The sequence below is a fragment of the Archocentrus centrarchus genome, chromosome 9 (assembly GCF_007364275.1).
Source record: "Archocentrus centrarchus isolate MPI-CPG fArcCen1 chromosome 9, fArcCen1, whole genome shotgun sequence".
Taxonomy (NCBI): domain Eukaryota; kingdom Metazoa; phylum Chordata; class Actinopteri; order Cichliformes; family Cichlidae; genus Archocentrus; species Archocentrus centrarchus.
In genome coordinates, this window is record NC_044354.1 from 7,566,723 (window position 1) to 7,583,294 (window position 16,572).

The window sequence follows — 16,572 nt, forward strand, 5'->3', positions numbered from 1 at the left end:
ATGTTGTAAATACTCTATGTATGTCATCTTCTTCTTTTGGCCATTCCATTTAGGAGTTGCCGTGGCATGTCCTCCTTCACTACATCCACGAGCGTCCTCTGTGGTCTTCCTCTTTTCCTCCTGCTCAATATTCAGCATCCTTTGTCCAATGTATCTCTTTTCTGCTGCGCATGTCCAGACCATCTCAGCCTTGCCTCTCTAACTTTGTCCCCAAACTGCTCACCCTGAGCTGTCCCTCTGATGCACTCATTTATAATCCAATCTGTCCTGGTCACTCCAAACTAAAATCTTAGCATTGTCAGCTCTGCCTCCTGTCTTTTTGTCAGCACCACAGTCTCCAAACCATACATCATAGCAGGTCTCACTGCCATCTTGTCAACCTTCCCTTTCACTCTTGCTGCTATCCTTCACCCCCGATACTTGTCTAAATATGTATGCAATACAGTATATGTAACAAAACATTTAAAATAAAGCAGCCTTAATCATTCTTTACAAATTCTCAGATCCACTGTAATTTACAATTATCTGATCTTGTTTAATAAAATGTTATGTGGAAGGAAGCTAAGTATTATGTGATGTCATTTTACAAGTCACAGATGTAGCTGTTGCTGGTATTCGTACTTAAACATTTGTGAGTTTCTTTTTAAAATATGTACTGTTAGATAAGAACACATTTTTGGGTTATCTAATGTTTATCCATTTAAACCACTGAGGGCCTATTTGTAGAAATGGAGTTCAGATAATCTGAAAGAAATTTGAGACAAAATCAGTTAATACAAAATTTAAAAAGCCACCTGGATATTGAGTGTGCCACGCCTTTATTAATTACTTAAAAGCAAATTTCAGGGATAAAGAGAAAACGAAAAACCAGTAAGCTATAATAATGGATTACCAGCATTGTATTTGGATTAATATCTGAAGGATAACCCATCTGCCGAGGGGATTTTTTTAATATCTCCCAGTACAGCCCCAAATTTGTTCTTATAAATGATGGATAAAGCATTAGTAAAATTGACTAATCACTTTATGTGATTTTGCCGGTGTTTGCGCTTTTGTTGCAGATTTGTCCAACGCTGATTCCGTAGTGACACTTGCACTTTCCGACATTCACTTTGCACAGTTTTTACGCAAAACTAATTTTACAAGAGCTTTATTGTGTGGAAAGTGAAACGATCACAAATGCCACCAGTAAGAGTTTTTATTTTTTTAAATGTCACTAAATGATTTCCCTCCATCCAGCAAGCCGCCTGCAGCCAGCGCTGCGCTCCTCTCTGCCGTGACTGCGCATCTCCGCGCAGCTTTGATGGTCACGTGAGTCGTCTTGTGACAACAGGAAGCCGGAATGACAACAGTGTGAGGATGCTGCAGCCTGTTTGACTATTTTCAACACTTCATTTATTCATTTTTTAGAAGGAAACAGACTACAATGACTTCCATTATAAAAGAAACACAAAGGTGGGTAGTCTTTTATTTTCCAAAATTAAATTTAAAGACAGGTAATTCTTCTTGTAGCGAACCGTGAGATACTTGTCGCACAGGAAGGCATCCCGAAAGTTAATATTATAGTGTAATTTGGTGCGTTAATACACAGTAGCAAAAGCGGTCTGTATTTATCAAATTGTTTTCTTTTGGTTTTAATTGCACAAAAAGCTCCTTCTTCCATTTTATCCTTACAGTTTTGCTCAGTCTTGCTAAGGTAACATTAGCAAGTATGTTGGTGGACTGGAGTCAGTGAGCCATACTGTGGTACAGTGGTCAGACTGAGGCACACAGTAACTCCGATGGAGCAATGTCTATTAAGAAAAGAAAAAAATATATACTACTAGGGTGCAGTTCGATGTGTGCAAGTTACTCTGTAGAAAAATGTTTTGTGTTTATGTTCAAGAAATAAAACAGATGTGAAGCTTTCGTCTTGGTTTAAACTGGACATGAGTATTGGCCCCTTCAAACTACTTATAAGACAATTAAAATCAAATCATGTAGCCCGTCTGCTGTACGTTGATACAGTAGAGCCCATTTAGGCTTTCTGTTACTGTGTGTACTTTGGCTGAAAACTTTTTTTTTTAAATGAAAGAAAAAGTATTGCAAGGGAATGAGTTTAGGATCAAGACAAATGATCTAGTTGTCCTCTAGAGTGCAGGGTTAATGCAAATCTTTAGAAAGTTTCTTAGAGTGATAGAGCCCAACTGATTTTTCTGCAGCCGATCTATCGATATTGGAGTTTATAACACAAGATAAGTGAAAATTGGAAGAGGAAAGAAGAGACTGGTGAAACACCCTTTAACCACGTTATGAGTATTGATGTTGCAGTATTTGTCCACCAGAGGGTATCTGCAAATTCCTTTTTGGCAACACACCTGTTTTGAACACTACAAATACATCCAGCTGATCCAAGCAGAATGTAAACGAGTAAATAAATAAGTACACATAATAAATCTATCTATCTATCTATCTATCTATCTATCTAATTATTTTGTAAACTATACATCCAGTTTTATAGTGTGATCACTTCTTTTTTTAAATTAATAATAGGAATCTGTTATTATGTTTTTAATGCACATATGAGCAGCTGTTGCAAAATAACCACAATTCCAAAAATGTTGGGACATTGTGCAAAATTTGAATAAATACAGAGGGCAGTGATTTGCGAATATTAAAACATAGAAAACATGTCAGATGTGTAAATTGAGACATTTTGTTATTTCATGAAAAACGTTAAAAAATATTAACTCATTTTAAATTTGATGGTATCCCCTCTTCTTTTAGCAATAGTCTGTAAATATCTATCGTAAATATCTGGGGATTGAGCAGACCAGTTTCTGGACTTTTTGTTTAATTTTTGTCTAATATATGATTTTAGCTGATCAACTGACCACAGAACAGTTTCCCACTTTGCCTCAGTCTATTTTAAATGAGCTTTGGCTCAGAGAAGATGGCTTTAACCTGCATTTGTGGATGGCATGGCAAACTGTGTTCACAGGCAGTGATTTCTGGAAGTGTTCCTGAGCCCATGCTGTGATTTCCATGACAGAATCATGCCTGGTTTTAATGCAGTGCTGCCTGAGGGCCCCAGCCATTAGTTGTCCCTGTCCTAACTTTTTTTTTGAGATGTGTTGCTGCCACCAAATTCAAAATGAGCTAATATTTTTCATGAAATACAAATGTCTCAATTTAAACACTTGATATGTTTTTCTGTGTCCTTTCCTGAATTGGGTTTGTAGTTAAAGCATTAAATTTGAATAAATGCTTTAAGATTCATGCATATTTCTGGCTTAAAAACAAAACAAAAAGTGTATCTGCCACATTTCTTTATTTTAAATATTAGTATTGTCCCAGAATTTCACAGTCACTGCATCTCTGGTCTATAGCCTCGTTTTACGCTGCCATGCACTCTTCACACTAAAGTTGATGTTCTTTTCTACCTTGTGGGATCTTTTGGTACAAAACAATCAATACTTTATGTTTTTAGTTAGAAGTGCCTTTGAAATTCACTGACAGTCTGAGGGAGCCATCTTTCATGTTAAGCCCTGAACTCTGATTCTTAACTAAGAGAGCTGAGCACTTCCTACATCACTATCATTAACTAACATTTGTGACTCTTTTTTTTTTTTTTTTCTGAACAGCATAAAAGAAGCAGTGACTTTAATCAATGCAATTGATGTGAACAAGTTCTCCAGACTGATCTCCCGCATCATACAGAAGCTTCATCTGAAGGTACGGAGACTGCACAGTGTTATCTGTGCCTAAGACGAGAGGCTTCACAGCAAAGCTGTCATGCCAGAGAGAGCAGCGCATGCATAAGGACTTACTGGAGCGTCACTCACACTCGACTCTAATTAATGCACACACAGACCTAGACCTGTTAATCTTTCTGGGTTTTCACAAGATTTACTTGTCATGCTAAGTGTTTTATTCCAGGGGCCGTTTGCCTGGTTACTTACTAATTTTTTGAAATGCTAATGGGAGGTAGTGCACCTTTGTTAAATAATAATATATAATGCAACAGATGTTTTGACATGTAACAGCAGGTGAGCACAAGATGATTTAACTAAAATAACACTTTCCATTAGACTGAATACGATTTCATCATGTTAATAGTGCCATTTCTGCTTTTGCTACAATTCAGCGTACTGGATACATTGATTTGTGGATATTTATGCAATTAGAATAAATAGTTTATCTTGTTGTTAGTTTATACTTTTTACCCTTCAGCCCTGAAAGGCTGATGGGGTGGCCAGAGTACTTGAGAAACTTGAGAACGATGTCACCTTGGATTTTCACATTTAAGTGCATCTACTAGGAATCAGAGGGGTAGCACTGGCAGCTGCCAGTATTTTTATTTTTTTTTTTTTTAATTCGTACAATAGCATTTTTGTTGCTTTTTGCTTGTGTGATGTCAGTTGCTACAAACCACAGTGTATCAGTGTCCCAGCAGCCACATTAAATAAAGACTAAATAATTTATTTATTTAACTGGCAGCTCATTAGTGCAGTGGTTAGCACTGTCGCCTCAGAGCAAGAAGGTCACCGGTTTGAATCCACTGGTTGGCTGGGGCCTTCTGAGTTAGCGCGTTCTTCCTGTGCTCTCTCCAGGTACTTCCTCTGGCCTCCAAAGACATTCACATTAGGTTAATTGGCAATTCTAATTTCGCAGCAGAACATGGCCACCATGCTGTATGTTGCTTACTGTATGAATGTTAGCTACTTATAGGGAAAACCCCATAAACTCCTTTGTAGTTTAAACGTGTCAGATTAACACTGATACCCACATGTGTTTTAAAGCTAATTCTGAAAACAAGCTTTTCATTCATATATTTATTTTCTACAAAACAGTAGTTATATTTTTACATAACATAGTTAAGTTTTATCTATTTTTTTCTACACAGGGAGAACGGACATTCAGTGAAGAAGAGGAGGAAAAACTCCAGACTGCTCTCTCATTGGATAAAAATGCTCTCAACCTAGTCTTGGAAACTTCTGCCTTCATACTAGAGCAAGTGAGTGATCATCAGACATCCTTTGTTATATTTGTGTTTATCTTGATTTTTGGTTAAATAATCAGAATTTATCTGAATTATTAATACTATTTTTGCAAAATTGGAGTTTCTTTTTTGTTGTTTAAGAATATTCTATAACTTCAAGGGCCCAGCAATGGTGATTAGATATGATGGAGAAGACCAAGTAGGAGATGGGTTTTGTATGGTGTCCCTTGCTCTGTAAGAAAGAAGAAATAACTTAAATCCACTTATATATAGGGCTGCAGTACAGATAGAGAGGTTGCTGCAAATTTACAATGTATTTTTGTTCTTTGCCCACATTGTGTACATCATACAGGAACATTTATGTGAGAAAAAAAAATAAATGAACAATACAGGAGGTCTTTTGTACAGTGACATTGTGCAGGTTTACCCAAGTCAAATGACTGGACACATTTACAAGTTTCTGCATTGTTTTTCGTGCAGCACACATAAAGTGACAACAGCTAAAATGATGCACAGTCCTTATTTTTGACATTTTTTAATATAATATATGGCGAAACCTGCCAAGAGCTTGGCTTGATGTCTGTACTGTGGCTTTTGCATCACGTTGTGAGCCCATTTCTCCAGCTGGGGTCACTGTTGTGTCGTGAGTAGTTGTATTTGCAGTATTGTGTTGGGTGTTAGATTAAATGGATAGTTCTTTTACATGGGCAATAAGCCTTCAAAATGTAATGCATTTTATGCTAGTTACAGCATCCTGTGCTCTTCTCTCATCACCTCTCCTCTCCTCACCGTTCCTAGGCAGTGTATCATAACGTAAAGCCAGCCTCTTTGCAACAGCAGCTGGAGATTGTTCATCTAACCCTGGAGAAGGCTGAGGTTTTCTCCCAAACCTGGGCAACTGCTGGACCTGAGCTGGTGGAGAAACAAAAACTTAATGTGTTTGCCCCTAAGAAGGTACAGACTAAAGCTTTTTTTTTTTTTGTCCTTGTTACATCAGACTGTTTTTAACACTATATTTGTATTTTAGAACCAACATGCACAAAAACCCCATTTACAGTTTACTGTGCATGTCTACACAAGGATTTTTAGCACTATCCAGAAACAGTATCCATCCACACTACACTGCTTGTAAGCCTATTATTTTGGGCAATCATACAGTGATTGCACCTGTGCTGGTGTAAACAGGAAATAAAAGCCAGCGTGCAGTGTTATATTTTTTTGTGAATCGTAAGACCTTGTCAGGAAGCAGAGATGAGTGTCTTCATCATTGCTTCCAAGTTTCTGCCTGTTCAGACTAAACCAAAGTTTCTAAACTTAAACTGTATCAGCTGCATTTTGCATCTTATTTTTACAGTTCTTACTTGCAGGTTATTGTGAACACTAGGCATACACTTTTAAAAGTTACCCAATTTAATGTTAGCATTGCTATACCTGAAATCTGAACTTTGCCTACGCCTGCTACAATATCTTTTAAACCCAAATCTGAACATGTTTCCAAACCAGTGTGTAAGATTATTACAATACTTAACTCTGAGTCATTATATCTTATTTTCATCATGAGCTGAGTTCTCTTGAACCCATAATGTGATACTAATTTGAAAATCAACATTAGACTGTCTATATTAAGACTGACCTGCTTTTATGCGAATTCTTTCCAGCTGTTTGGATTACAAAGAGTTCGTTCAAAGCTCACACAAGTTGTTTCATTAATTTTAAAACTTGTTTCCCTCTATAACTTGATTAAAGAGCGACACTTCAAACAGCATTCCTTTGAGAGACAAGGGAGTTAAGATCAAACACAGAATAAATACGCGGCATGTACACATCAGTCACATTATGCTGGGGTTGTTGCTGTTGTCATACATTTATATGTCTCACCTGCTCATGTCTCGCAAATCATCCCTCTCTCCCTAATGAATTTGTACGTTGAAGGATGTGACTGCTATTGATCCTCGAGAAGCCCTCTGGTACTGCTGTATCTTTGAGCAAAGCAATTAAACAACAGAACTATAATAAAACTAATACTATAGTAACTAAACCAACATGTCCACTATGTTTTTCTCACAAGCACTTTTTGCATTGAATGGAAGGCTGAATTTTATATTAGACCCACTTTTTTAAAGGACACACCATTTCCATTCAGCAGACACCTTTTCATTTCTTACACATACTCACTGAATATACTAACTTGCTCAGTATCAAAACTAGGTGTGAACAATAAAGCTGCATCTAACTTGGCCAACACAACGTTAACCGGTCACTCTTCTGGTTAAGTGATTAATTGTGTGTATCAAACAATTGCAGGTCTGAAACTCTGATATATCGGGACTTGGGTCTTTTCTTCTTCACTGATAATATCACAGTTGTAAAATGGGATATCATTGGTTGGTTGGACAAAACCTGACATTTGAAGATTCTACCTCGGGCAATTATAAATGACATTTTCCCCTGTGTTCTGGCATTTTACAGAGCAAACGAGAAAACAATCAGATCAATCAATAAGGAAAATAACTGCAAGATATATCTCTAAGCTTAGTGCTGGTGACATATATGTGTGTGTGTGTGTGTGTGTGTGTGTGTGTGTGTGTGTGTGTGTGTGTGTGTGTGTGTGTGTGTGTCAAGATCCACAAATTACGTAAATATTGCAGTCACTGAGTAATGTTTGGTGTTAAGTTATTAATCCACAACAAAAATGAACAACAGTTTTACTAATGAGTACAACCTAGATCACCCCGGTGATCTAAAAACGTTCGCTGTCGAAATACTTCCCACACATGTGAGAACGGGACATCAAGTTAATCTTTATGCTAGCTGCTGGCTGTTGTGTGATTGAATGGGCCATTTGCTGCTTTAATTAACTCTGCTGTTTACAGAGAATTAAGAACTTTACTTTCATCTTTCAGGCTTTTAGGGGAAAATACCTTTCAATACCTGCTTTTCATTTAAAAATAAGCATATAATAAGACAAATATATATATGTGTGCAGAAGTGCAGAAATATGTTAGACAGCAGTGCTTATGTACTGTACTATTAGAATAGTCATTTCTTTTCAACAAAATATAAAAATACTGCATGCATATTTAATTCACTGAATATTAACACATTTATTTAAATAAATTAAAAAATAAAAATCATGAAATTATGATGTTTATTCTTGCTAATTTGAATGATGTTCCAGTATTCATAAATGTATTTCAGTCCTTCCCTACCTCACACCTGTGCTGTGATGCATCCACAACCAATAAGTCACACATGGTTTATTATTATGGCCTCTCCCTGCACCATAAAACACTTAACTGCCCCGCCTTGACTCACCGCTGCTAATCTATCACACTGCTTCAGCTGACTGGTGAAGTGTATCTCATTAAATCAACCAAGCAGGTGGGGAATTGGTAAGGTTGGTATAAGGAGACACTACAAGGTTTTATAAGAGTTCATAGGCCTTCCTTTTTTCATATTTGTTGAAGAGAAGTTAGGATGAGAGGATGATGTTATGACAACTTTGCAGGTTGAAAGCAAGCTGCAAAGAGAGATTAAGTAAAGTTAAAATCTACACAAATGTGATAATACAGAATAAGGTTGTCTGCTATCCTTTGTCTTTGTTATGATATTGTGATGTTTCATGGAATAAACCAATGTAATGTTAACATAAAATTACAGAGTATTTTTGGAAAAAAGTGCAATGCAGATTAAATTGACTATTAAGAAGTGCTTCAGGAACACGAAACAGTAAAAAGCAAACATAAAAAAAATACAATAAGAAGGAAGTGAAGCATAAAAAAAAAAATCACGTCAAATAGTGCCAGGATAACGAGGATGAGACAGAAGTACTAATAAAATAGCAATTAATTTATGGGAAAAACTTTTTTTTTTAAATCTTTGAAAAGCTGCCTGCGGTGGTCATTAAACTGAAGTGAGAGGCTTTATTTTTACAGTTATATTAATTCTAAAAACCGCCTCTGTTTGTGCGTTTCAGCTGGAGTATGTCGGTTGGCAACTGAACCTGCAGATGGCCCAGTCCAGCCAAGCCAGACTGAAGTCTCCCAGCGCTGTCCTCCAGCTGGGGCTCCGGAGTGAAAACTCAGAGGTGTGAGATGAGATAAGATAAGATCGCCTTTATTTGTCCCATAGTTGGGAAATTCACATTATTAGAGCAGCAAAATGAATAGAGGAGGAATAAAATAAATAGATGTGGCATTGCATGTAGCATATTCAATAATGCTATACAATAGAAGAAAAATGTACATTATGCAAGGTAGAAAGAAATATAATTTAATTGCAAGTAAATATAAAGATATGTATGTATGTATATATGATACATAAGACACAGTTTGATATTTTCAGATGCCTGGTAGCAGCACAATGGAGTGAATGACCACATACATAAGTCTGCTTCTCTTACAGCTTCACTTATCTAATGTAAACACCCTATTTGTTACAAGTCTTGTTTTGTACTTTGATCACAGAGCTATTCTTTGTAAATGTCAATTAAGAAGCACCACCAATCTTTTCCTCTTTCTTTTTGGGCTAATCCCTCTGGTCTCTGTCTTGATCCAGAGGTAGACTTACATCTAGCTCCAGGGTAACTGTAGTGTATGGATCAGAGATCAGGGAGCTTGTTATCGGAAACCTCCTGGGTGTTTTTGTTCTCTTGAGAGCCTTATTGTGTGGCTGAAATTGGTCAGTATGTTAGGATTGTTTTGCAACTAGCAGTGAATTGTGTGAATGCCCAGCGTCTAAGCTTTGTTGGAAGATGTTTTAGATTTAGTCTCAGTGCTCGCCTTATTGACATCCCTTGTGACTTTCTTCATTAATATTCTTACTAACAAACCTATGCACACGGATAATAAGACAAATCATCAAGCAGCATTCTAATTAACCTTAAATATTTCTTCTTCTAAAAGAAACCAGTATGACACATGATTTTAAATACTGTTTAGAGTTTTTACTTTCTATTGAAGCATTTTCCTGTTTCCATTTATTTTTCTTCAGTGGTTTGTTTGGATACCAATTAGCTAAAACCATGTTCTTAGTCTGATAACTGAGACCTCATGAGCCTCCCTCACTCATTCATTCTTTCTCCACTGGGAGAGTTACTGCTCTGTAGCTACAGTGAAAGCAATCAGAACTCAAAAGACAGTGTTTTTTTAACATTAAATGATTTTCAACCTTTGAAGTTTGAGATTTAATTGAAACATTTTCTTCAGTCTTAATGATTTAATTCTCTATAACGCTCATCCTTAAACATGAACGCATACTTAGTGAAATGCTGTCAATATATATATATATATATATATATATATATATAATATTTGAGAAATAGTTGAAATATATTGTGCAGACTATGAGTGCTACACACGACTTTTGTTTGTTGGCACGGATATTGAAAATTCAGGTTTTGGCCTTTGGGCATTTGAATGGTTTCTTGTAAAGCAGTTTTTGTCTCAAAATGGTGGGACTGATTATCCCCACAGCCTGGATAGTGGTGTTCCAGCTGACTAGTCAAGTGTCTTTCTTGCACACTGCTTTGTATTCAGACCCAAGAGAATGCCGGCTCAGCCTAAATGTGGAATTAGGCATGGCATATTCAAATTGCTGTCGTCTTAAATATGGGCCTATAGGCGTGAGCTAGAAAAAAAAAATATGTGTTTTCCTTTATCTTTATGAATGCGACAGCAGTACAATTTTTTTTATGTTTTATTTTTTTGTGTTCTCCCTAGGCTTTGCAGGAGAGGTATTAATTTATTTAAATCCACTTACACAATTTCCCTTGTGGGAGGAGATAGCTGGGGGGCTAAAACAAGGCTGGTTAAAAGTGTAAAAGGGATCAACTTCACTGAACGTCAGTGGAGGGTGCACGTTCACCAGTGACCTGCAGGGGGCACTGTTGCCCCACAGTTGAGAAAGCATCCCTCAGGGGCAGTAAAGTATCCGAGATGGATAAGATTCCTCGTTTAAGTTTGTATTAAGGTACTTTGAGTGTGCGCTTTTCTTTTAAATTTCCGTTGGTGCTTTCTGATTAGAGTTTCCTGACAGTAAGTTTGTTTTCTTCCAAACTCTCTGAGAATCCCTCAGTGAAACTTTTGGGATGTCAAAACACTGCAGTGACTGAGAAGTAAATTAGTTGTGAATAGAAATAAAATTCAGCAGCGAGTGTCATACTAATTACAGCACAGATTTATAGCACCGTCAGTGCTGGCTGTCTAATGGAGAGGGGAAGGGAAAACAGCAAATGGAAGAGAACAGAGAATTAAGAGGTGACAAGGACAGAAATATTAAGGTATAAAGGTGAAAGAGGAGGTAAAAACAAGGTGGGGAAAAACATAGGATGAAGAATAATGGAGAAAATTGGAATCAAGGAAAGACAGCAAAAGATATGTTAGAGGATGGCAACAGTGGCACTTTGTATTTTATTGATTGCTTGGAACCTAAGTGGAGAGTAAGTCTCTCCCATCTGACTGGCCTCCTACTTCATTAGCACTCTTCCTGAGGAGGAGGACTGCCAGGGGGCTTCACATCTCATTCTCCAAACTATATGTGACGTCCAGTGTATCTGCAGTAGAGTGGATAAGATGTTAGAAGGCATACTTGAAATTAAAAGTGAGTGAAGTGGATTTTAGGATTTTTAAATTTGTTTCTATATTTGTTGAAGTATATAATATCAGGGGACGATCTTTCATAACACCCTCTGTCTCTAAAGTGTGTGGACTAACATTGACTTTATGGATTATAGTTTCTGTTTCCATGCAACAATAATTGTATGACTTCACCTGTATGAGCTGCTATTTTCCTTAACTGAATTTGTGTTGGATTCAGTGGAAAGTTGCTGTTTCAGTTAAGAACACTGAGGATGCACTGCAGCATATCTGCACAGTGGCATAAATGTCTTCTCATGCACTCCTTAATATTTCAAGAGTGAGAACTCTAGTTTACCCTCATAAGGACTGGTGAGATCGGCCTTATTCAGTGAAGGTATGACGCAAGACCTGTTGCATTGTTATCCAGCGGGGAGGGGGCTGAGACAGGAAAATGACTTGATTGATCTGCTGTCAAAAGAAAAGAAAAGTTAGGGGAAAAACTTGATGTGAGTAGACGATGGAAGGGAGAGGATCAGGATGCAGCAGAAGGTGATAGCAAGGACAAAGAATAGAGAAAAGACTACAAAGAAAATTGAGAATGGCAACAGAAAGATGACAGTGAGAATTTGCTGAAATTTCTCATGCAGTTTGCATTAGGCTACGTGAAGTGGTTATAATAGTTGTATATGTGGCATGCCGCTTTATATCAGGGAGTGTTTCTGAGCTTCTGAGAAACAGGAATGTCTACTTTTATCTGTATTTTGAGAAGGTTTTTGTTGGCATGCTAGCTAGACTGCAGATAACCCGATCAAATGTTTTCAACTGCATAGACCTTGAGATAGAAGTACATAATCTATCCATTTTATGTCAGAGGTGTGTTGTTTATGGGAATTTGACCAGTGTGGAATGAATTTGCTTTAAGAAAAATAACTTTGCATACTGCAGACACTGGCTTTCTACCCAGAATCTGCCGTATTCATATTTGACTGTTCGAGTGTGTAACACCACACGGGCATCTACTTTCTATTCTCTGAGATGCTCGGTTTATCCTTTACTCCAAAACTCTACTCTTTTTCTGTTGACTCTTTTGTGTCTCTTGCTTTGGAAATGCCAAAATATGCCAGCGAATGATGAACGAAAGATAGTGATTTTGGTTTCAAAAATTTTGGTAGTTGCATCTATAGTGCAATTGCCAGCAAACCAGATGGCACAATTTTTGTACAGTGGCAGAGACATAAACTTAAGTGTTGAAAACTTGAGTAAGTGAGACTTCTTAGCCATATGTTTCCATAATCACACCATAGCCAGGCCACAAAGTATTCAACAAGATAATATTATTTTTCTGTGATTATTGAATATGTAAAAAGATACAACTTACAGAAAGCAAAATATTAAAGTGGATTATTCTTGATGTCAATTAGAGTGATACTGCATTATTCACAGTTGAAAAAAAATCCTTATTTATCTTATTTAGCTCCACTGAAACAAGCCAACTTTAATCACATTGGTTGCCCCTCTCATAAGCAAAGGATTTGAACACAAGATGAGTGGGGCTTCTGTGTTCACAGTGGTGCCAAAGATGACTGATAAAAAGACAGGACATAATAAAAATAATCTGGTCCTTAGTAGGTCTTAAAATGTGGTAAATACAATCTCAGAGCAACAACACCACACAGTGTATTAATATTATGGCATTATATATATTTAACAAAAAACAAAGCCAAAATGCAGAAGCAGTGTGTGAAAAACAAAGGACACCTTTACTGCTTTCATAGGAATTAAGAGGGTAAGTAGCAGCCCAGTGCTCTTTATCAAATGCACTTGATTAACTGATCATCAGCAAGTGTGTCCCCCTCTGTACAAGCAGAAGTTTTGGCAGTTTGCTGATCTGGAGCATTCCGGTGCGGGTTAACACAATGCCAAGGAGGAACGACGTCAGCAATGATCTTAGAGAAGTAATTGTTGCTGGCCTTTAGTTTGGGAAGGGTTATCAGGCCATTACCAAACAATCTGAAGTCATCATTCTGCATTAAGAGAGATGATTCACAAGCAGAGAGCATTCCAGACCCTTGCCAATCTTCCCAGGAGTGGATGTCCCAAAAAATTCACTGCAAGGTCAGACCATGCAATGCTCAGAGAAACTGAAAAAACCCAAGAGCTACATTTCAGACTCTACAGGTCACAGTTAGCATGTTAAATGCTAAACTTCATGACAGCACAATTAGAAGAAGACTGAACCAGTATGGCTTGTTTGGAAGGGTTGCCAGGAGAAAGCCTCTTTAAAAAGAACATGGCAGCACAGCTTAGGTTTGCAAAGTTGCATGTGAACAAACTACAAGAGTTTTAGAACAATGTCCTTCAGGCAAATGAGACCAAAGTGGAGATGCTTGGCCATAATGCACAGCACCATGTTTGGAGAAAACCAAACACAGCATGTCAGCACAGACTCCTCATACCAACTGTCAAGCACGGGGGTGGAGGGGTGATGATTTGTACATGTGTTGCAGCCACAGGGCCTGCACACCCTGCAGTCATTAAGTTGACCATGAACTCCTCAGAATATCAAAGTATTCTAGAGTCAAATGTGAGGCCATCTGTCCAACAGCTCAAGCTTGGGCAAAATCTTGCCACGCAACGTCCCAAGCACATCAGCAAATCTACAACAGAGCAGCCGAAAAAGAAAAGAATCAGGTTGTTTCTATGGCCCAGTCAAAGTTCTGATTTAAGTGCTGTGCCAGAACCTTAAGAGAGCTGTACATAAATAAATGACCTCAATGAACTGAAGTTGTAAAGACGAGTCGGCCAAAATTCCTCCACAATGATGTGAAAGACCAAACAATTATTTCATTTCACGTTATTGCTGCCAAAGGTGGTTCTGTTTAATCCTGGGGTGTACTTAATTTTTCACGCACACACTGCTTCTGCATTTTGACTTAATTTTTCTTAAATAAATAATGACATGGTGTAATATGCAACATGTTGTTCATCTGAGGTTGCATTGAACTCATTTTAAGACCTGTTGAGGAGCAGATCATTTTTAATTAAGCCCTGATGTGTAAAACCTTTAAATTAACTTTCTTGCACTTTCTTTTTACCATGACTGTGATCATATTTAGGATTTAGGCTTTGACATCATATAGGAGGAAAAGTGTCTGAGGTTGAGTGCTAAAGACTATTGTGAACTTTAGCTTTTGGAACACAATTATTACTTGCACATATTCTAACTCCACCATTTGAAATTTTGGCCATGTTTAATATTGGCAATCAGGATCCTTTTAAATATATGATGTAAGGTAAGCATTTGCAGGATCATTAGTCATACTCAAAATATTTGGCCACAGAATAAGCAGCTTAGTGTAAACACGTCAATCATTTGCACTATTAATTTTTGCAGTAGAGCGCTTTGGGAATAGGACAGACAGAAAAGACACTTCTGATGGAGGCTATTTGAGGAGGCTTTAAATGAGTGAGTGGATATCACATTCTTAGTAGTGCTTAAAGTAGAGCACAATGGGTCTTTTTCTGTTTTAAATACTTGGATAAATAATTTGAGGGAAAAGACAAATATTGGACAAATATGGAGGAAAGTATAATTGGCTGCAAAAGGCTGCAAAAAGAAGACCTCTAGCTTATTGGTTTAAAATTTTTGTTGGCTTGTAACCAGTATTACAAGTCAGCCTTTTGCCCCCTTATAGTAGTGCTAGCTGTGATCACCTTAGGTCAGACTGGTTGATTTTAAAAACTATTAGATGCTTCAATATTGTGAAATACTTCAAAGATACCTCAGAATAAAAATAAAATAAAATAAATAAGAGCAGAAAATGGACTTCTCGATTCTACTGAAACTTTGTTCAGTGTGCACTGTCCTTTTTATTTTTAAACATACATTCATAAAGTAGAAATTCTGATGTCACTTTGATAAGTCTGAAAATTAAAATCTTTAGCCAATCTTTGGGGTCCATCTCTATCTTTTGGCATTAGAATGAGCCACTGCCCTGCTGACCAATGGGTAGGGTGAAATTTATAATACAGAATATCCACTTGCAAGGCAGCCTCTGTCGATTTTAATATTTATTGTGGGCATGCTAGGCTCTAAAGGCACGGGGTAAGAGCTAGTGAGCTAATGTACCCTCTACATGCTGGCTCAGACTTCAAAGGATATTTTTACTTGATAGCTTCAGACAGACTTGATGAGAATTGATAAAGCAAAGCTCTTCAGAGTTTTAAGCCTCAAAGGGGAAAAATGTACTAAATGCAGCTTTGAGACAAATCCCAGACTTTTCCCAACAGATTTTTCTTATGTTCTTCCTATGGCCCATTCAATCAAAAACTTGTAAGCAGGAATAGCTTTTCCCCTAGAGCCGGAGATTCCACTGGACGCCGCCCAAATACTTGTTTCATTCAGCCTTGTTGTTTTTTATTTTACTCTGGTGCTGAAACGAATGGTTGATACAACACCCTGCTGGCCTTAGAGCTTCAGTCCCGAGAAGGAAAACTCACCCTAAAAATACCTTTAAGGACAAAAAGAAAATACTACTGAGGAAGCATCCCTCTTTAAAAAGAGACAGACATTAAATGGATGTGCAACAACACCCCCCTCGAAAAAAACATGACAAGCACGTGAAGAATATGATCTAAAAGGATTTCAAGAAACATCCAGGTGTTACAGAACAGATAGGATCTGAGCCTAATGATCTCCTCCCCATCATGAAGACAAACACACAAGGCAAATCTCAAGAGGGAAAACAAATATACATATGAAAGAGAGAAGAGGAGACAAGCCGAACCTCCAGGAGTAGGAGGATCAATATCCAAAAGAGCTGGATCTTCTTTAAGGTTCTGTCAACCAAGATGATAGGCATTTTTATAGACATTTTTTAAATTTATTTATTTTTGTAATTTCTATTTATAAAATGAAAATGCCAAATATTTGCTGCTTCTGGCATCTGAAATGTAGACATTTGCTGTTTTTGTCAGTTTTTTTTTTTTATTATTTAATTTTAATAGACTGGT

General features: G+C 37.3%; 1 protein-coding gene across 1 annotated transcript in view; it reads left to right on the top strand.

Annotated features, from left to right (window-relative positions):
• The first annotated feature begins 1,319 nt into the window (after positions 1-1,319).
• commd10 (COMM domain containing 10) overlaps positions 1,320-16,572 on the top strand; it is a 67,590-nt gene continuing 52,337 nt past the window's right edge. The window contains exons 1-5 of the mRNA XM_030737979.1: positions 1,320-1,455; positions 3,624-3,714; positions 4,886-4,996; positions 5,780-5,935; positions 8,958-9,068. Of these exons, the coding sequence (XP_030593839.1) occupies positions 1,427-1,455; positions 3,624-3,714; positions 4,886-4,996; positions 5,780-5,935; positions 8,958-9,068 (498 nt within the window). The 5' untranslated portion in view covers positions 1,320-1,426. The remainder of the gene's footprint in view (positions 1,456-3,623; positions 3,715-4,885; positions 4,997-5,779; positions 5,936-8,957; positions 9,069-16,572) is intronic.